The 23196-nt window shown below is 39.3% G+C and overlaps 1 protein-coding gene across 8 annotated transcripts in view; it reads right to left on the reverse strand.

The window, feature by feature from the left end:
* Positions 1–23196, reverse strand: part of YAP1 (Yes1 associated transcriptional regulator) — a 108083-nt gene that overhangs the window by 32601 nt on the left and 52286 nt on the right. For 4 of the 8 annotated variants that reach the window (XM_044441531.1, XM_044441529.1, XM_044441532.1 and 1 more), the window contains exons 3-4: positions 16795–16910; positions 10195–10308 (exon numbers count right to left, since the gene is read on the reverse strand). In XM_044441531.1, the coding sequence (XP_044297466.1) occupies positions 10195–10308; positions 16795–16910 (230 nt within the window). The remainder of the gene's footprint in view (positions 1–10194; positions 10309–16794; positions 16911–23196) is intronic. The other 4 variants (XM_044441535.1, XM_044441533.1, XM_044441536.1 and 1 more) reach the window with 1 other exon arrangement.

The raw sequence follows: 23196 nt of genomic DNA on the forward strand, positions 1-23196 counted from the left end.
TGCATTTTGACAGCAGATATTGCTCAGGCACTTCCCTGGCAAAGTTTCCATTTTGGTACTTGCATAAATGCACCTACAAAATCATACAATTTGCACATTTAGGGCAGTTTTTAAAAAATTCCTTGGGCACTTCAGGACTCTCAGTGGCTGTCAAATTGGGAGAAAACACACACACAAGTTAAAATGGCTCTGAAATGCAACAGAGGACCCCAAGCCAGTTATGGTTACCCTATTATTTATTTATATTTATTTATTTAAAGCATTTTTATCCTGTCCTTTACAAGAGTCTCAGGACAACAATGCAATGTGATAGGGTAAATATACAATAGAATGTAAGCCTAATAAAACCAGTATTAAAATCATAATTAATTCTTAAAATACAGGGTAAATAAAAAGGTTTTGGCGTGGCACCAAAATGGACAGAGTCAGTGCAAGGCGCACCTCTCTGAAAAGCAGGTTCCTGAGCTGGGGAGCCACCACAGAAAAGGCCCTTCTCCAGGTAGCCACCCTTCTAATCTCCTTCAAAGAAGGCTTCTGAAGAACCACCTCAGACCCAGATCTTAGGGGTTGGGCAGGTGTGTAAGGAAGGAGATGCTCCTTCAGATACCTATGCCCTAAATCAGGGGTCTCAAACTCAAGTTACCTGGGGGCCGCTGGAAGTAGAGTCTGGGTGAGGCTGGGCCGCATCAAGTATTCCACCACCACGGTGGTGGTGGGCCGCTCATCCTGCGTCACTCCCGGAGGCCGGCCCGGGCGCTGCTGGCACTTTGAAGGCCACAGGGCCCCTCCCCTGTGCCCCGCTCATCCTGGCAATTGGCCCACGGGCCGCGAGTTTGAGACCCCTGCCCTAAATCATTTAGAACTTTATAAATCATCATTAACACTTGGGTACTGGTGGGGCAGCTGGCTCTGGTGAACTCAGCCAAAGTTTTTTTTGTTACTCTTCCAAAGTGGCTCACTCACCATTGCCCACAACTCACAGTGGGAACAGTCATCCAGGTCTGGATGATATGCCAACCCAACATGAGTGAAACAAATCTTACTATAGACTATGAAATCTCAGGATTGGTTTGTTAGAAAAAAAGCAAGCCAACATGAAGAAAGCAGTCTGGGAGGAACTATATCTCTCTGCACATGCTAGGTTGTTGTGTTGTGCGAACCAGGGCAGTGAATTAGCCCTTTTAGGACTATACAGTTCAGAATACCAACAGAAGAAAACACACATTTGTGAATGTTCCCCTAAATTCTCCCATGTCCAGAAAGAACTAACATGACAGAGAAAAGGATACTATTCCATACTCATACTATAAAGTGCAATATTTAACGCCGTTTATATCAGTAACAATGCAAAATTGGGGACTTTTTTAATTTAATAAGCATTTGATGCAGAGCAGACGTAGGCAGGTTCCAGGAATGTTTGCTTCTTTTACATAAGGCTTTCAGTGTTTGTATAATTCAATTAAGAACTGGTCCCCTTGTATTTGCCACAAAGAACACATCATAGAATTTATGACTAAGCTGTTGAACTTTGCAGCATCAGCACAGTACACCAACTTAGAATGAGTTTTTACAATTTGGCATTACTGTGCAAGAATAGCAGTGGTTTTCACCAACTTAGCTGTCATCTTAACATGTATGTACACCATCAAGTGTAACTAAGATGGAATACATAGCTTTTTACACTGTATTTGTAGAACTGAAACCTACAAATGTTTTGCCCAGTCATTAATGTTGCTTTAAGGTGATATTCCAAGAATATCTTGGTATCTATCAAACATCCCACAGCAGATGTTTGATAGTTAATTGGAATGTGATGTCAAATGGGCCTTGGGAAGTCTGAGCAACAACAAAGCTAGTGGAGGCAACAGTATTCCAGCTGAGCTATTCAAAATCTTAAAAGACGATGCAGTAAAAGTGCTACACTCAATATGCCAGCAAATTTGGAAAGCTCAACAGTGGTCACAGGACTGGAAAAGGTCAGTTTACATTCCCATCCCAAAGAAGGGCAATGCCAAAGAATGTTCAAACTACCGCACCATTGCACTCATTTCACATGCTAGCAAAGTTATGCTCAAAATCCTACAAACTAGGCTCCAGCAGTATGTGGACCGAGAACTACCAGAAGTATAGGCAGGATTTCGAAGAGGCAGAGGAACTAGAGATCAAATTGCCAACATATGCTGGATCATGGAGAAAGCTAGGGGGTTCCAGAAAAACATCTACTTCTGCTTCATTGACTATGCTAAAGCCTTTGATTGTGTGGATCACAACAAATTGTGGCAAGTTCTTAAAGAGATGGGAGTACCAGACCATCTTATTTGTCTCTTGAGAAACCTATACGTGGGTCAAGAAGTAACAGTGAGAACTGGACACAGAACCACTGATTGGTTCAAAATTGAGAAAGGAGTTTGGCAAGGCTGTATTTGCAATCATTTGCTAAACACTGACCCTAGTTTGCAATAAGTAAATCCATACAGGCCTTCATATAACCTATATGCAGGTCAAGAAGCAACAGTGAGAACTGGACACGGAACCACTGATTGGTTCAAAATTGAGAAAGCAGTTCGGCAAGGCTGTATACTGTCACCCAGCCTATTTAACTTATATGCAGAGCACATCATGAGAAAGGCGGGGCTAGATGAATCACCAGTTGGAATTAAGATTGCTGGGAGAAATATCAACAACCTCAGATATGCAGATGATACCACTCTAATGGCAGAAAGTGAAGAGGAACTAAAGAGCCTCTTGATGCGGGTGAAGGAGGAGAGTGCAAAAGTTGGCTTGAAACTCAACATTAAGAAAACTAAGATCATGGCATCTGGTCCTATCACTTCCTGGCAAATAGATGGGGAAGAAATGGAGGTAGTGACAGATCTTATTTTCCTGGGCTCCAAGACCACCGCAGACGGGAGCTGCAGCCAAGAAATTAAAAGACGCTCGTTCCTGGGGAGGAAAGCTATGGCAATCTAGACAACAAACTAAAAAGCAGAGACATCACCCTGCCAACAAAAGTGCCATAGTCAAAGCTATGGTTTTCCCAGTTGCAATTTATGGCTGTGAAAGCTGGACCATAAGGAAGGCTGTGCGCCAAAGGATTGAGGCCTTTGAATTGTGGTGCTGGAGGAGACTCCTGCGAGTCCCTTGGACCTCAAGGCCATCAAACTGGTCAGTCCTAGAGGAGATCAACCCTGACTGCTCTTTAGAAGGCCAGATCCTGAAGATGAAACTCAAATACTTTGGCCACCTAATGAGAAAGAAGGACTCACTGGAGAAGAGCCTAATGCTGGGAACAATAGATGGCAAAAGAAGAAGGGGACGGCAGAGGATGAGGTGGCTAGATGGAATCACTGAAGCAGCTGGTGTGAGCTTGAGTGGACTCCAGGGGATGGTGGAGGACAGGAAGGCCTGGAGAAATGTTGTCCATGGGGTCGCGATGGGTCGGACACAACTTGGCGACTAACAACAACAACAAGTATCTCAGTGCACTACACATTCATTTCTCACAAAATTTTATGCCCCCTAAATTTTATCTATAATAGGAAAAGAGGACGTGTGTCTTTATGTCAGCACCAGAGCTACAAGTCCATGAAACCGAGAAAGTGGTTTGAAGGCTGAAGAGCCATCCTCAATGACTGGGTGACAACCTTCCGTATCCAGTGCATAACTTTGCAGTTGCTACATTGTGAGGCTGTGGCGTAGTTCAAGCTACAGAATAATAAGGCTGCCCCTTGCTCCTGCAGAGCCTGTTGCAGTTACGGATGTGGAAAACTCCCAGCCTTTAACATGAATCCATAGAGGCAACTGACTTTAAGATTACAAAGGTATTCAGAACCTGGGATACTGCTGTTTTAAAAAACATTTTATTTCATCATACCTGCTGCAGCTGCATAATAAGAACAGATTAAGTTGCAAGTCAAAGCTGAGTTTTCTTTCAAGTTGAACAAAGCAGTTATTTATAGCTATAATACTGCAATATAATTATGTATCTATAATTAAGGCTGTGTTTATTCCTATTTTAAAAAATCCAAGCTCTACCCCTAAAATTAGGTAAATTTGCTGTTTGCTCCTGTTATTATTGAATAGAGAACCCTCACCTTTTCACATCCAGAAATCCCGTTTAGAGTCCTTCAAGCTACTGACACATTACTATTCACCATTCACACTTTAAGAATTTGCAGAGTCTTACAGGGTGGGAACTTACTTTTTATATCATACATGAAAGGGAATAAACTCAAGACTCTAAGCTCTACACAAGGTACCAAAATGCCACATTGAATACTTCACAGCATTCAAGTATATTAACAAATAATTATGTTATGGTTCTACAAAATTGCAGGTTATAAAAAGGGATGACCTCTTTGGCACATGCTGCCATCCTGAAATTCCTCAGTATTCTGAAAATGCTACCTTACATACTTCAATATTTAAGCAAAATGCAAAAATCTCATGGTTTCATTTCAGTTTCAAACAATGGATTCTAATTCATTATAATTCAAAATATGTTGCTGATACTACACACGAGGAAGAATGTGTTGGATAAACATAAGGCTTGTTCCTGGTTGTCTACACCAGCCTTCCCCAACCTGGTGGCCTTCAGAGGCATTTGGACTGCAATTCCCAGAATTCCCATCCCACAGGGCCATTGACAGGGAATTCTGGGCACTGCAGTCCAAATGTGTCTGGAAGGCACAAGATTGGGGAAGGGTGCTCTAAATTATGGTTTAGAGAAGATCAGAACACATTACACTGGAACCAGCCTATTGTTTTACAACATCCTCCACAAGCTGTAGTGACACGCAAAACATTATGAGCTACTGAATTCTCCAAATATGAAGAGTAATTCTGGAAACAAGTCAGATTGCTAGACAGAACATATGCACTTATCTGTATATAGCCCTATTCATATGTTGCTAAAGCAGCACATAGCTGCTGGATCCCCAATAGTAATGTTTGAAAGAATGAATTACTTACGATGGCGGCAGACTGACTGTTAGATCTCTGGCATGCCAGCAGAAGCTCATTTGTCTTGGCCACTGCCACTACAGTGGCAAGCATCAGACACATTCCTTCCTTCAAGCACTGAAGGACCACAATGGGATTCAAGGCAAAAGGAATACGCAGGTGCACATCTTTACCAGTAGCAAGTGACCTAGCATCGCTCCATTCATTTTCTTGAAGAGTGACCTGTTATGTCCTAGTTAAACTTGGAGAGGCTCACAAATGCACTTAGAGAGGATTTTTATAAAAATGCATGTTCCATAAAGAAAAGTGGGAAGGGGGGAAGGGGGAGAGAAAGACACCCTGTAACTTTATCCAGTTCAAATATTACAAGTTTATAAAGCAGGCCACTAAATCTCTGCAAACGATTTATATATACCTAGGTACCTGCTTTTAAAATGGCCAGCATTAATTGAAAGCTCTTCTCTAAAAAGCTGAATCAGAAGAACCTGGAATTTGCAAACAAGATGCCTTATTTCATTACCAGTGCTTCCATCCAGAAAGAACAAAACAGGAAAATAAGAACCACTTCTTAATCTTGCTAGCTGGCTATGAAGGAGAATTCCATAACGGCCAATCTCCAATTCATCTGATATCTCCTATTCTTGAACTGTGGAACTTTGCAGCTTACTGCGGTTAAAATCTCCATCTTATGTAGTAGATGTTTTCTAAGGATAGAGGAGTCTAGTTCTGTTAACTTTAACATTAATTCCCCTCCTTTGTTCTTTAATTAAGGAATCAGCTGGGACTGTTTTCAGTGATCACAATGAAAAACTTTCAATTCAGGTGAACAAAATTTTAAATTTCTTCCTAAACTAAAGCTTCTGAATCATTCTATTTTTAACCTAGAGTTGTAATCCTAAACTGTTGGAGGCACAAAGAATTGAAGCCAAATGGGATTAGACTAAGACAGTTTGGTACATCAGAAGGAAAATCAAGCTCCTCCACTACAAAATACAGTGCATGGCTCACCATGAAATTCATCTGCATGCTCTTAACCAAAAGCAATAGTAAATGCACAAGAGCACAGTTGTTCATTATACTGCAGTTGTACAGGAGAACCTTCCAAAATATTGTGGCCTATGCTTCACTCTTTTACCTTTCACTGCATGCATAAGCCACTGACTGAGATGACCACTTTGCCTTGGCCTTATGATAAGGCTGCCCCGGGTAATAAACGCTCTAGGCACAAATACTTTTATCCTAAGTTGTTCTTCCATTCAAGCAAGGGGTAGGCGAACTATGTCTACCATATCCACTAATGTTTCCCCATGCTATGTCCCATAACCCTTCTCAAGGGTCATTACTCCATTGCCACCAGAATTTTCAGGTGGTGCAGGGGAGAAAGGGAGGCACCATAGAAAAGGCCTATTTGTGAACATGAATTCTGTTCTGTTCACGGAAGGTGAGGATCCAAGTCACTAACTTTGGATTTCCATGGTGCACTGCAAATTGTCAGAGGAGATCAGTCAAGAACAGGCTGCAAGCAGAACAGTTTCCTTGGCACAACTATCTGAAAGTGGAAAAGCCACCATTACTGCAATGTACAGTTTCAAGGAAGCCTGCCTTCCATTTACCATCACTCTAGATCAGAAAAGCCCACATGTTTGTGTTTCTCTTTTGCTTTCCCCTTCAGTTGAGCTCTTTGACTGAGAAGGCCTGGAACAGATTAGAAATCCAACCACAAAATAATGCTTAAAAAATCTTTTGGCATTTACTCAAGCTTGTCTCGACTAAGCATACACAGTGGGCCCGAAAAGGGAAACTATGCAGTTCAAAAAACAGAACAGTTGCATGCATCTCTTTTTGTATACTAAGGCTTTTAACTTGAAACAGTGCACCAGATTGAATGCTTAAGACAAGTAGTTGCATCCCTCAGAGAAAGGAGGTATCATTTTTTACAACAAACCCAATATGTGTTTCCAGAATGGAGATGTATCCAGCTTGTGACCTTTGCACTAACTCTAGATAGTCTTTAACAACTGTCAGAAGTAGGAGTAGGAAGGAGGAAGGGAGAGGAAGCAACAACTGCATGGGAAAAAGGAGGAAAGCAAAACAAAACAAAATACAATTTCTTCTCAGATCATCAACACATGGCCAAGATGTAATACTTTGCAGCTTACTGACTCTTTCTTGGGAGAACTGCACTCCCCCATATTGCTTGCTTCCCACAGTAAAGCAGGCATAAGTTGCACATCTAAAAATATTTTAGTAACACGGTCACAGCCATGATATAACTGAATGATTGCTTTCTTTTGCTAAGATCATCCTCTGAAGACCTGTTCTTTTCTTGCCTTTCAAGGCTCAGCAGCGGCTGACTGGAGAAGAAACCTTTTTAGTTTTAGTGCCTCCATCTGTAGTACATTCCACATACAAGGAGTTCTGTCTGACATGTACTCCAATTAACTTTTTGGCACTAGGCAAAGACCCTTTCTTTAACATGCATTTAAAGCAATGGAATTTGGTTTTAATCCCTGCTGGCACTGGTTTCATTTTATTGTTTTGCTTTAATCTACTAATCTTTTAGTTATGGAATTGTTAAAAACTTGTTTCCTTGTTTCAGAGTTTGGCAAACTTTTAGGACAATTTTGGAAATTCATGAAACTGTTCTGGCCACAACCATAAAACGGCTGCCATGGATCGGCATGACTAGTCACAAAGAACACATAAGCTGCCTAGAGGCATTCATGGGAAATTAAGATGGCAGCCAGCAGAGACTCCTCCTCTGGTTTGAAGGAATCCCAGCATATAAAAACATTTGTAAAGTAATAGTTGGAAGGAACAGAATGCCATACACTAGTGTAAGAAGCCCTGAAAAGTGAAATGCTAAAGGCCAGATGATAAGCAATTTAAACATATATACATGTAGGTGTTTGCCTGACGCTGCTAGACAGATGACCAGGTGGTTCCTTAGCACTGCGTAGGTGTTGCAACCCAGGTGGATGAGATGGAATGTGCACCATGAAGTTTAAAAATCCTCTGTTCCTCACTATGAAGAAGTTTCAGCTAGGAGAGGGTGGAAAAGGGGACTCCAGAATTCTCTCAACTCATGCTAAGAATTTAAGAGTTCACATACCAGTCAGCCAGATACAAGTAGTGCATCAATGCAATTGTGTCACCCAGCAACCGGTGGACATAAGGAAACTGCCTCTGATGTGGGGAACATATACCCATCAGAAATAGCAGCCAACCTTGCTAACCTTATCCTATATTATTTTGCCTAGTTCTGGAGGAAGTGATCACACATGCTGGAGGCCCTTCATCCCGGATTTATGGCAATTTCACAGATGTAGTTTTTTCTTCAAGAAGTTCAGAGCTGTTTCCATGAAGCTTTAGGCAATAACCCATCTTCACATGTCTTAAACACATTTCTAGGGCCTACCTGTACACTGCACTGGCAAACCTTCATCTACACACATGCATCTATGATTTGTTTCCTTTAATCTTTATTAGTTAAGAGTAAAAAAGAAATTCATACTTATGTATGCAGGCAGGGATTAAATCTACAGTGGGATACACAATCCTACAATATTTCATAGCAAAACTATGAGTCCAAAATTTCCATGTAGGCCAAAATGCACATGTGCCCATTTTCAATAGAAATCTCTGTCTACCTGTCTGAATTCCAACCATATTACAACTATGAACATACTTAATTGTAAGCCCCAAAAAACAAAGTAGAACTTTTATCTGAATAAGCATGCACAGGGTGCAATGAACATGAAATTAAGAAGCCTACAAACCATTCATCTATCACTGGGAGGAACTGATAGATTCCCACAACTTTTCTAACAGTTACAAATCTGTTTTATATTAACTAAAATTAAAGAAAAGTAAACCAAAAGGATCGAGTACAGGCTTATAGGTAAACACATATTAAATTATAAAATTGGTTGCCAAAAAAGTAAGTTACAACTTAACATTTCATTGTGGTAAAATAATCCTTTATTTTTTAAAGGTATATTTGAATATATTCCACAGTTGAATAGTTACCATTTACTGCAATGGGGTTTGCCTGGATCTCTCATACATGCTACATATAAAAAGCAGCAACAATTGTGTGGCATTAGTGGTTGCCAGATTTCAAACAAACAAACAAACAGACAAGTAAAAAGTAGTGGAAAGAAAGTTCTTCATTGTAAAGCACTGTCAAGTGTGTCCCAAGCTTTATTCATTATATATTTCTTAATGAATTATTCTATATATATTTATAGAAAATACAAGATTATCTATGTTGCTTTTTTAAAAACAAATGTTCACCACAATTTTATATTAATGTGACCAATTATATCACATTAATATGCCCTCTAAAATCCTGCATCTTGGTATTACCTGATTGCTGACTGTTCATCAATTCTACATGCCAACCATTGGCTAAGCTCCTGAAAAGTTACAGAATGTTCACAATGATCTTAAGGAAGGACAGTCAAATGTTTGCTAGTGTAACTGCTGGGCAAGAAATGGAAAATCAGCCAAGAGAGAGGAAAGGCATGTACTCAGTAGTGACAGGGATGAAATCAGAGTTGTCTGGGAGACAAAGTACTAGAAATTACTTGGAAGACCAAGGGAAGCTGAAATCTGACAGGTTGGTGGAAAGAAGGCACACACATACTGATCAACTGCCCCTATTTCCATCACAGTATAGAGTAGCATAGACACCAAACCAGGAACTAAGAAATTCCTTGTTCACATGTTGTATTTATCCTAAACTCACCATGTACCTTTAGCTAAACAGTCATGAAATATCCCAAGACCTCTATCTAAAACAGGAAGGTAATGCTGCCTTTATCTTACAGAGTCAATGTAATAATTGACAACATAGGTAAGCAAGTCCAACACTTTATAAATTCTAAGTATTATTAGAATGGCCTGCAAAATATGAATCTGAGGTTGGGATGCAAGGAGGCAATGGACAGATGATGATGCCTGTGTAGAGGTACCTGGGGAGAGATTATACCCACTATAGATATAGGTTGGTTATGTGCTGTTAGCATAAGCGGGCAGAGGCACAAGTCAACTGGGGAGACATGAGATAAAGGTGAGTGGGTGGGGTTCCATGAGTTAGTTTTAAGTAGTCAGCCAAGTCTTGGGGCTACAGGCCTCCAGTTTAAAAAGATTATATTTATCTAAGTACAAAAGTGTCTTAAGTAAAAAAATAAGAGGAAAAAAAGAATCTTAAGCGAGAGGAACTTTTACCAAAGCGTGGGTCAAGCCTTGGATCTAGCCAAGATGTGGTCTTGTTCTTATGGTTTATGTAGTAAATTTCTCCATCCTGGGTCATGGCTTGTTCCCATCCATCAGGGAGCGGGCCTGTAACACAGAAGGAAGCAATTCATAGTAGGCTCTGGTTTGCTCCTGCTGAAAAAGTTAGCTTAATTTTAAAAAAATTAAAAAAAAGAAAAGAAACCTGAACTAATTTACATAGAACACAGCACATGTGAAACTACTAGTTTCAGTCTTTAATTGTTCTGACAGTTTGGGAGAAAGAGAGAAAAGCTGTGTTACAGAAAGTACTTCACATATCTGGAGGGAAAAATCTCAAAGAACCCTGTAAGTCACCTCATCCTTTATTTTCTTTATTCCAGGAGCTTATAGGCAGTGGTAACTGCCCACTGCAGGAGACAACTCATGTGTTGACAGCCTCATAATCAAATATTTCCATCTTTGTTTCTCCCTTATTTTATTTCAGAAAATCTTAATGTCTATTGCTGGTTCCCTGTCAAGTTTTCAGGGCCAATCCTACCAAAAGACAGAGCAAGGTAAATGCCTCAAGCAGCACTAGTATCCTGCCATTCTTCCTCAGCCTCCAGGCAATTCCCCCATTAGTGGACACCAACTAGTTAGTGCAGAACTAACTAATGAGTGCTACACAGCCTGTCCAGAAATCTCTATATTGACCTGCTATGGTAATAAACACTGCCCCATTACAAGTGGTGGGCATGTCGTGAGCGGAGCTGGCTGGAGCCGGGGCTCAGAATAGATGGCCTGGGAGACCCCTTCTGAGTCACACTGTTTCTATGTTTCTAAGTGTTGATGGAAAATTCAACGGCTGGTCAAGCTCACTTCCATATGCAGAACTGGGAATATGTAGGGAACCTTTTTATCCTTTGCCTCAGGCAGCAAAATGTCTTGGACCAACCCTGTTAGGTTTTCTCAAGTATTTGCCATGTTATATATTATTTTTCATTTAATAGTGGGATATAATTTGGAGGGGCTGTATAAACTTATTAGAATGCTCATTAGAATGAGCCTCTACAATCCCATGTGTGATACTGTGTTGGATCAGGGCTAGGAGACAGAGCCATGGTCCATAGCCCTTGACCAATCCTCTTTTCTCACCATCTGGGAAAAGTAATCACCTACTTCTCACAAGGCCGATAAGAGAACTAAGAGAAGTGATGAACTAGAAGATATAGAGTAAGCTCTGCGCTAATTATATAGTCTATTATTCATAGGAACACTTGTTTATTGGCTGGGAAGTACAGTGTTCTATTTTAATGGGCATTGGTAATGTTCAGCACTGAGACATCATAGAAGAACATGCTCTATTTAGTTCCAATGCAAATTCCAAACACTCGCATTAATTATGTAAATGTATGTAGATTATGAAGATGATTAATAAGCTTTCAATTCTGTTCACCCACAGCAGAGAGGGGGAACTCTTTAAGTTAGGAAGACCACCCAAGGGAGAACAAAAGAAAAACAGTGGAGAGGACAGAAGAGAGGAAAGTTTATTTGCAAAATTTTTATACTGACTTCCTATAAAATGCAAAATGGCAAACAGCAAAATAGGTGTTTCAAGTGCTATGACATACAGCCCTGCCCACAAACTTTGCACCTCCAAATGTAATCACTCTTATCAGGTTTCCTTCTTCCTTAACATACTTCTTCCTATTATAACTCACTGCCCTTTACAACTTGAATTCCCTCCCCATATACCCATAAAGTGCCACACATTTCTGTTCAAATTCCTCTTCAAATCTACCTTGAACACAAAGCTCTTAACTTTCCCAGATGTCACCCAGTGCAACAAAATCCATGTAACATTTCTTGTTCACATTAATCTCATACATCTGTCCTCTCTCCCATCCATTCTCTTTGAACTGTCACTTCTCTGATTGTAACCTACTAGGGGCCAAGACCCCATCTTTCTGTTTATGCTACAAAGCGTCCATGGATGACAAAGAATTTTTTTGAAAAAGTAAAATCCCCAATTTGCTTTGGAGAGTTTGACTGCCCCAAGATTACCTACTAGCTGCATAAATAAACAGGAATCAAAATGGATTCTACACTTCAGCAAGGACACCAACTGTTTCATATCAAGGTCCGCCATGTATAAGTACTAACCCACCACCTCAATTTCATAGGCCTGTAATAGAAGGCCATTAAGAATGTAAAGTAGCAGAACAGACTGAACATTGACCCCATCCTCTTATAAAGCAGGATAAGCCACTTGCATGTAAAGAAGGCATGCAGCAAAATTTAAGAAGAAATTGTCCTTTGAGTTTTTAACCTTTTTAAAAACCCAAGTGCATCTGCCTACCATCAGAAGACAGTATAATATAATGCAAGTGAAGTTTTCAAAGGTGGAGGGCTATGCCTGATGTTATAATGCTGCCCATTCTCAGTCACAAGTCATGACAAGTTGAAACAGAACTGACTACATCTCCCAAGTACAATTTCTTAACATTATGCAGTGCAATTACATTGTGCATCACTGTGTCACTGACTACATCTGGGGCCAGAATCGAGTGGTTTGAATTGTTAGATCTTCTGTACCATCCATTCACTTTAATACCCATATCTAGCATTCCTTCCCTACTCATGAGCATCAAAGTTAATTTTCAAGCTTAAAAGAAAAGCTAACTCTAATAGCAAACAACTTGTTAGCAAGGAATTGTCTTTTAAATGACTAATATGCATCAATCTGCATGCACAGAGTACAAGTCTTGCTACTACGAAGCCTTTTCAGAAGTATTACGTCATCCCAAATTCAAGGCTTTAAAAGAAAAAATAATTCTGCTGGTTTCTTTTACAGGATATATTAGTTCAGTAGTTTGCAAAGTGATCTTCTGCTTTGGTTCTGGGTGTGCTCTCACCCCCTTGCAAGCAACCTGAATTTCAAAGATATAAACCTTTCTATTCTAATAGCAGGTCTGTTAAGCAAATTTAATTGCAGCTGTTCTCTGATGTTTCTGCTATTGTCTCTCCCATTTGCTCTAAATCCTCACTATTGAGGGACCACAGCGAGAAAGTTGCAAACATAATCAATGCTTCTGGAAAAACGTTAATTGTATAGGTCATCATTATGTAAAATGCCACACTTCCTGAAAAAAATAAACATCAGAAATTAAATGAGAGTGATGCAAACTACATCTCCATTTTACAAAATGTGACTGAAAAAACCAGTTATGGAATTAGGTATTTCCAGCTACATAATTGGTAATTTACAACTTAAATATGCCCTATGAAAATAGCAGTACAAAAAGGTGAGGTTTGCACATAATGACAACCCAGAATAGGGCTGTGGATTATTCTTTTGATGCTGTTCTTGTTGTTGCTGAATCATGGGTTGTTGTTTTGTGCAAACTCTGCACTATGGCCTAACTTTAGGATATTAACCACAAAGGGAAAAAAAAGTTTTGTTGTAAGGTTTGTGAACTGAACTGTTTGAGACTAACCACCAATAGTTAAATCACAATATAGAATGAACAACCACCCAAGGTTCAACAAAACCTTATGATTCAACCCAAAGCTTCGAAGTCTGGTAGAAAATTACTTATGTGAAAAGCACTACTCAAGAAATATTAGTCTCCATTATTTTTAAAAACTAGATCACTATTTCACACACTGTCATGTCCCAGAAATGGCAAACAGAGAATGAAGAACTCTGTCTTATGGACAAACCTTAACCATTTAGAACAATAATTTGGTTTTGATTACTTATCTCATGAGACTATCATACTAACTCAAGAGTGAAGAAAGTTCATACAAACATATTGACATGTGAATATTTCTTCAAGCAAAGTGGCAGGCATCAAGATGCTATCCAGATGAATTATATTATGTAGGAACTTTTATTTTACATTCAGAGATATAGGTATGCCTTTTCCTATTTCTGTCTGCATGAAGGGAAGGACAAGCTACTTACTACTAACTAGTCCAAGCACTTTTCTTCAAAGCAAGGCAGCTCTTCTCCCCTTGCCCCTCACATCTGTATACAAACCTCACAGCAGGGGAACTACATGGACCATGTGGTATGTCAGGTACAAATATACAAATATTGTTTCCAAATATTTTAATATAACTAGGGGCGCATGCATATGAAGGGCCATATGTCATATTGAACCTCCTCTATATTTTTGAGACCTCTACCTTTGAACTCTGCTTGTGCAAAGATCAACCAATTCAGTCTATGCATTTCATTAACAGTCCAATGAAAGCCATACAATTCCACAGATGTTAGAGGTTCTTCATATGCAGTTGTGTAGCTGAATGATATAGACATTTCTCAGACCAAAATTCATTAGAAAATAAGTGCTCATGCATAATTCAGTGACACAGTACCTTCTGGTCCAGTGTAACTTGTTTAGATAAAACAGGAAACACACACACAAATGAGAAAAGTAGTAGCACAGACATTTGTCTTGTTCTGTCTCTCCAGCAAATGATCATCAGGGCACAAGAGAATCTGTGCTGTCTTTGGGTGTAGCTCACAACAAACTCTTCCACCATTGCTCATCCTCTGACATTCAGACGGTTTAAGGACTAGCATGGGTTGAAGGCAGGGTGGATGAAACAATGATTTTTTTTAACAAATTGATTTCTTAATTTAAATCAGAATTAAATAAAATGATTTTTGAGGAAAAATCAATTTAAAGATAGTTTTCTATTTAAGACATGGGATAGTCCAAAGGTTGTTCATCATGAAATAAGGATTAGTTTTTAATGACGCAGCATGAGGCTGTATATTCACGCAATGTTTGAATTTTGTTGTAAATTAATTCCATTAATCCATTCACAATGTCATGCTCTTTCAGAGGTGCTTGGTTTTACAGTTCTCAGAACTGTGAATTTGTGTGCCTGCAGAATTCACATGCTGCTTCTTAGCAGCAAAAATGTAAAATACACAGAGGTGAGGGGGGAAAACTTAAACCCGCTGCAAATCTATGTACACAGAATCAGCCCCCTTTAAGTGTGAAGTTTCAAAAAATTCAATGACTAGAAGATGATTGTTGGGAGTGGAAAAGATCTGCCCAAGAAGTGAAGTGTCAGGAGGAGGAGGGGCAAGCAGTAAAAATGAAAGTGAAACCTTTTGAGCAGAATACTTCACAAGTCTTTGGATCTTTTTGTGTACAGCCTGAGGTTTATCCTATTTTTCTGTGGAGGAGAAAACCTATAATGGCAGTTGGCTGTAAAAGAGACCCAGTTTGGGAATATTTAAATGAAGTTGGAAAAGCATGTATGTATGGAAAAGCATGACTGAAATCTAGTTTTACTGACTAGTAATTTAAATCATAATTTAAACTGATTTGATTTAAATCAAATCCACCCTAGTTGAAGGCCTACAGCTACATGTACTGGAGTATACTGAATAAGCAAATTCAGTCTCAGAACGCCGCATGTAGACAGTACTTCTTTAAATACTGTTCTAGATTCCTGTGGCACCCATCATGTTATAACCAAGACAACAAACCTGGAAGAATTGAGAACCAATGTGGTGTAGTGGTTAAGAGTGAGGGGCTGGGACTCGTCTATCTGGGTTCTACTCCCTGCTCAGCCATGGAGCCAACTGGGTGACTTTGGGCCAGGCACAGCCTCTCAGCCCAACCTCACAGGTTTGTTGTTGTGGGGATAAGACTGAGAGCTGGAACAGGAGAATGATGTAAGCCACCTTGAGTTCTTTAAAAAAGAAAAAGTCAGGATATAAATCTAATAAATAAAATAACAGGGCAAGATGACTAGACAGTGATCCCTAGGCAGAACAAGTCAATCAGTTTTAAATAAAGGGGATCACATTGCACTGTCATACCATCACTTACCATGCAGAGTCCCATCCTTCTACTTTTAAACATTTGAGTTGCACCAATTTTAAAACTAACCATGGCTAGTTTTGGATTTGGAAATTAGCCATGTCTAGTATTAACCCCAACGTTTCTCAGGGAACCATAGACTTCATTACTTAAGGGAACAGACAATAATATATTGTATAATGTATTGTAGATTTAGGTGGCATGTTTGCTCTTTTGAGAGATTGACTGTCCCTACACTGTTTGAGCCACCTGCCAGAAGTGGCTTGAAGAAAACAAATGCTAATGTTTTCAAAAGATGTATTTCTCAGGAAAAGTTCCTATCAGGAAAATCACTGTGTACGTAACAACCAACAAGATCACATGGGGAGAAATGATCAAGATTTATACTCTGACAGAAGGCAACAAGTAAGGGTTTAATAGGACAAGTGAGAAATCAGAAAAGGGGTAATGTTAACTAACATATAAAACATAAAAACTAGAAACAAACTATGATATAGTATTTAAAAGTAGACAAACATATCTCAAACAAGTTTATTTAAAATTACATGTATCTTACTTTTTACTGAAATTCACATTGTTTTAAATTAAAGTTCTAACTAGTTCGGAAAAACATCCATATATAGCAATCATAGGGAAGAATCTATATAGAACCTATCTTCTATGTGATGGATAATGGCAGACTTCACTTGGGTGATACACAGACTCTATTCAATACCGAAGTGCTTGCAGAAACATCCTTGAAGATTTGCCGATTCCTCCTTACCAGATGCTGAATTCATGATATTCTGTTGTACTGGGGGACTAGTGGGGGCTGTAACATTCATCTGGGAAAGAAGGGCCTTCCTTGGATCCTGCCATGTGGTTGTCTGATCAATGTGACTGAAACAAAACAGAATACAAATTTTAGACAATACACAGTCACAGGGAAGATTATGCTTACACTAGGTGTTCAGAAAATAAGCATTAAACATAAGTCCACAGAAGAACAGGCACCAGAAAACTAACCTTTATAAAGTATGGCCCAAATAACAGCAACAACAACTGTTATTGTTATTACTAAATTCATTTCTATACTATCCACAGTCAAAGCTCTCTGGGTGATTTACAAAATCCATAAAAACAAATGATAAAAATACAATACAAATACCATAAAATCAGAAAAAAGTTTAAAACTCCTAAAACAACTAAAAACAAATAATAAAACCAAACAATACAAAGAATAATAAGAGCAGTGACTCTTCAAACACTTGGGGATCCCTCTCAGGTGCACTGCAGTGAACTCATTTAGAGATTAGCAGAACATAGATTACTCAAGCCAAGCCATCCCCTGTCCAGGTAGGGGTGAAGCTGGGCCACCAGCCGTAGCAGGCAGAAGGTTCTCCTAGCCACTGGAGCCACCTGAGCCTCAAGTGACAAAGATGGTATACTGCCATCATGGCCTAGAATCAAAAGAACTATACAGTTAGTTCAGCATTTCCCTTTGGCTGCTGTAATGTTTCATGAACAGCAGGTCCCCTTGAATTGTTTTAAAATCAAAGGAGCATTTTCAAAAAGTGAGAGATCTGGTGCTCAACTTCAAAAAAGAATCTTCCTGGAAATTGGCAAAAAAATCCATAGGCCCATGATTATTACCTTTCAGGGACTTTGCCATATAATACCCATATGCCATCGAGTTATTAATGTTCCAACTGTTTTGGCTTAAGGGCAAAAGCAGAGGTGACACTTAGCTAAAACTTCAGGAATACATGAGGGAAAAGATGCAGGAGATGGCATTAGCTCTGAATGCAGGGTTGACAATCTTTGACATGCTTTTGTGTTTCCACCAAACCACCTAGGCGCATACTTAGCATTGTTACATAAAAGGATTTTTCATTATATAAATCTTACCATGGAGGGCAGAAAGAAGCATTTAACTGTTTAGCTCAGGGTGGATTTGATTTAAATCATGATTTAAATCACTCGTCAGTAAGACTAGATTTAAATCATGGTGTTCTACATAATTTGCACATATGCCTGCCTTAGCAATACATAGAGGAACTTCATTTAAATCAGGGGTGTCCAACCTGCAGCCCAGGATGGCTATGAATGTGGCCCAACACAAAATCATAAACTTACTTAAAACATTACGAGATTATTTTGCAATTTTCTTGGTAACTTGATTGTGCAGTTCTTGAGTGTGAACTGCGTAGATGACAACATTGTCTTGCAATGCCACGTAAGACAGACACACGTATGCCATTTGTACACATGAATGGCTTCAGTTTTATGGTGTGTGCAGCTTCCAGTGTGTTACCTTCCAAGCGCAGACAAATTGACACCTTCAGACATTACATGTGACTTGGCAAGTGAAACACAGCTATTATTAATACTATTTCGACATATCATTCCAAACAAGGAATATCACAAAAATTATGCACAGATTTTTTTTTCCTCATCAGCTTTCATTAGTGTTTGTGTATTCAATGTGCAGCCCAAGACAATTTTTCTTCTTCCAATGTGGCCCAGAGAAGCCAAAAGATTGGACAACCCGATTTAAATGTTCCTAAACTGGGTCTCTTTTACAACCTACTGCCATTATATGTTTTCTCCTCTACAGAAAGAATAATAGGATAACCTCAGGCTGTACACAAAAAGATCCAAAGAACCATGGAGCATTCTGCTCAAAAGGTTTCACTTTCATTTTTACAGCTTGCCCCTCCTCCTCCTCACACTTCACTTCTTGGGCAGATCTCTTCCACCCCCCACAATCTTCTTCTAGTCATTGAATTTTTTGAAACTTCACACTTAAAAGGAGCTGATTCTGTGTACATAGATTTGCAGTGGGATTAAGTTTTTCCTCCTCAACTCTGTATGTGTATTTTACAACATTTTTGCTGCTAAGAAGCTGCATGTGATTTCTGCAGGCACACAATTCTGCAGGCACACAATTCACAGTTCTGAGAACTGGAAAACCAAACACCTCTGAAAGAGCATGACATTGTGAATGGATTAATGGAATTAATTTACACCAAAACTCAAACATTGCGTGAATATACAGCCTCATGCTACAGAATTAAAAACTAATCCTTATTTCATGATGAACAACCTTTGGACTATAACTTATTTTAAACAGAAAACTATAGATAGAGTTTTTCTCAAACAGCATTTTTATTTAAAAGATTTGATTTAAATTTAAAAATCAATTTTTTATTTTAAATATTGCTTTTTATTCACCTTGGTTTAGATACATGCCTAAAAGGAAGGAACGGTTTCTGATAGCAGAATTTTGTGGAAGAGCAGATGCAAGAGGTGTTTTAACTCAGACATTTAGTTTGTGATCATTTGAGGCATTAACTTTTTATAGGGTATTATCATTCAGATGTCAAAATGCAGTGGAATACTTTATGTATGCTGTAAAAAAGGCCAATTACATTCAAGTTTGCTTCTGATGTTCAAATGACGTTCAGTAACCTTGTTCTTCTAAAGAGGTTCAATTACACTGAATCTGCAACCAGAAAGTGAAGCTAACTGATGCATAAAAAGTTGCTTTCTTTTAAACAATAAAGAACAGAAAGAAGATAATAGCACCAGTGTTACTAGTTTCCTCATTTCCCGTTTGTCAATCTGCTTACTCAAAATTCCAGGAACACTAACAGCAGAGGGGATTAGAGTTCCCATCACTTTAAAAAGCAGTTGTAACATCTGATGCAACACCATCTTCCAAAGAAGAACGACATCACAGGCAAGCCTCCTGAAGGCTGTGCCAAGATATCCAGACACACACTAGTTTTTTACATAGCCAATGGAGCCAACATAGTTTGGTAAACCTCAAAAGAATGGTGAATAAGACAGCACAGTGTACCTTAATCCCCTTGCCCCTGTACTTCAAGATGATCATACCAGTTTGCGGACAAACATATTTATTCATGCAAATGTGCTACAGTGGAGTTTGCTGTGTTAAAACGCAACTGCTTCTGCAATTCAGGGCAGATATAATGAACAGATAAAGTATAAATAACAGAAGTAAAATAAATATACTGACAGCCAGTATAACATAATAGCGATAGTGCTGGACTGGGACTTTGGAAATCCATGTTTTAGTCCCTCCTTAATGACTTGGCCCAGTCACAGTTTCTTAGTCTAACCTACTTTACATGGTTGTTGTAAGGCTAACGAGGAGAAGGATAATGTCTGTCACCTCAGGTTCCTTGTTTAAAAAAAAGTGGGTAAAAAATATAACAGCTAAATAATTAAAAAAACAAACCACTACTGGGCCACTAGGTAGAGGCATTACTGCACTCTTTGCAACACTCATTTATTAGCCAACAGACAGTGCCAAACTGTCATTTTTTATTCTGGTAAAAACTTCCCATTGTTTAAGCTTAACTTCGCCATAATGACTTTGCTGATGACTTAACACATAACACTGGAGCACAGCTCATGCACTGAGTGGTTACTTCCTGATATTCCTTAGTTGAGGCTGTGATAGAAACCTTGCTGATGAACCCACTGACAAGTTACTTGGCATTAGCTGCTTTCAGTCTTTATCACAAAGGGAGCAGCAAGCGGTCTACATGACTTTCCCTGTTCCTTTTTAATAAATACCATTAAAGTAGGAAGGAATCCTCTCCCTCTCTCATTTCAAATACACAATGACTAACTGGAAAAAGTGCCTCAGATACTACCCTTCATCACAATAAGTTTTGGAAAAAAATAGCTAAAAGTCAGAGCAGCTGATGAAACTAATAAACGTTTGTGGAAAACAACAATTTCTCCAAGATCATTCAAAACCAAATTAAATATCTTGGACTAGCTGATTTATGTTGTTTACAAAAACAGCTTCTGCTCTTCAGAGGCCTATGTCTGCCCCCTTAAACAGCTTTTGTCTTGTGTTGCACTTTTCATAACAAATTTCTCTTCAGAGAAAAAAGTAAATACTGGGAAGTAAGCTGTTTCATGACTGGCGAGATAACATGGATAGCTTTAGCTCAGCACACATGAAACAAGGATAGATAGTAGGTCTGAAATACCAGGAAGGCAGAGAATGGATACATTGTGAAGAAAGCTTATTGCAAGAACAGTCTCAAACTTACCACCATTTTTAAGTTACAGCCAGAGTGTCCAAACTTACCTGTAACTATGGCATTTGAGTGGTCGTTTGTGAACTTACACACATGTGGAAAATAATGTGCATGCACAGAACAGTCATAACGAACATTCTAGGGTTGAACGGAGCTTCAGGCCCAGCTCCTTAGAGCATGCTCTATGCATGGTTTCTGCTTGCCTCTTGGATTCAAGTCAGGTGTACTGGAAGAAATAAAAAATGTGAGGCTTCAAAGTGGGGTGGAAGGTAAGATTGCCAGCTCATAGATGACTTTTTGAAGAACCACAACTACAGGTAAGCAGCCTGTGGTCTCTGTGGATGAAGAAAGGCTCGCTCTGTTAAAAGCTGCACAAGCCCAGACATTACTATCAAAACAGTAGTGTATAGAGAATGTGGGTGGCTGAGTCCATATTATCATTCCACAATGTTGTAGAAGTGACATCTCTCTGAGAAAGGTGGAAAAGGAAGCTATGGCTCTTGAAAAGGGACTGGGAGGCAAGCTAATTGATAGCACATGGCTGAGACAACAGATTCTGCAAGATGTTGTGAAGACACCAGTTGACATTTCCCTCAACTAGAGTGGCAGAAAAAGAGATAAGTGTACCTTCAAAAGGATGATGTTCGAAAGATATAGAAGAGTGCCCTCTAAAGAATGATGCTTCACTTATCTCAAGGAGGCAGGCAGCGGAAGGATGATTAGAAAGGGATTATCTAAAGGGAAATTGAGAGACAAGCTTCAGAAGGAAGGTGCAGTCTGAGTGTAAAACTACCCTGCCATTACAAAATATGAGAAGGGGTTGATTGTGATGTGTATGTCATGTGCCAGCAAGTCATCTCTGAATTAGGGAGCTGGGAGTCAGACTGGATGGCCCAGGAGGCTGCTTCTGACTCTCTCTGTTTCTATGTTTATGGAAGCCTTATAAATGAAAGCTCTCTAAAACGTCCTGTCCATGGCAGCTCTGTTCAGCTCTTCCAAGTTCAGAGCTGTGGCTTCCTTTATAGATTCAATCCATCTCACTTTTGGTCATCCCTTTCATCTTCTGCAGTGAGTCATGATATATCCAAAGCATGACAGCCTCAGTTTTGTCATTTTTCCTTCTTGGAAAAGCTTCAGCTTGATTTGAAGTAGGGCCCACTTCTTTGTCTTTCGGTTGGTCCAGGTATTTGCAAAGCTCTACTGCAGCACGTTTCAAATGCATCCATTTTGTTCTTGTCATCTTTCTTTACTGTCTACAACTTCTTCACAACCCATACATTATGATTGGGAATACAACAGTTTGCATGCTCTTGATCTTGGTCTCCAGTAAAACATCCTTATACTTGATCTTTTCTAGTTCCTTCATTGCTGCCCTTCCAAGTTGCAGACTTCCTTCGAACTGGCGACTGAACTGAGGTATGTGAAATCTTTCACAGTTTCAATTTCTTCATCATTAACACTTAAGCTCTAATTCTTCTGTGGGCATGGTTTGTTTTCTTGATTTATTTCATTTCTATACCACCCAATAGCCAAATAGATCTCTGGGCAGTTTACAAAGTTATAAAGGCTTAACAGGTACATAAACAAAGGAACAGAAAAAACCCTAGCACAATAAAACAGCAGGTCAATACAATGACAACAACAACTACATATCCAAACAATTAATCAAGTTGGCACACGGGCACAGCAGCAGTATTCTTGATATTCAGCAGCAGCCCTGCTTCTGCACTTTCTTCCTTCCCTTTCATCACGAATTGTTTTAAGTGACTGTTGCTTATTGCCACTAGTATGGTATCATCTGCATACCTTAAATTAGTGATGCTTCTTCTGCCAATTTTCACTCCTTCCTCCGATTCTAATTCAGCTTTCCTTATGAGACATCCCTGCATATATTGAACAGACAGGGGGATGAAGTACACCTAGTCTGACACCTTTGCCTATGGGAAACCATTCTTTTTCTTTATATTCTGTCTTGCTGCTTTTTGTACGTAACTTGTATCATTGACATCAGAATAATCAAGTGCTGAGGCACACCCATTTCTTTTAGGACCATTCATAGCTTCTCATGAACCACACAGTCAAAGGCTTTGCTATAGTCTACAAAG

The sequence above is a fragment of the Varanus komodoensis genome, unplaced genomic scaffold, assembly GCF_004798865.1.
Source record: "Varanus komodoensis strain SLA01 unplaced genomic scaffold, ASM479886v1 scaffold4, whole genome shotgun sequence".
In the NCBI taxonomy this organism is placed as follows: Eukaryota; Metazoa; Chordata; class Lepidosauria; order Squamata; family Varanidae; genus Varanus; species Varanus komodoensis.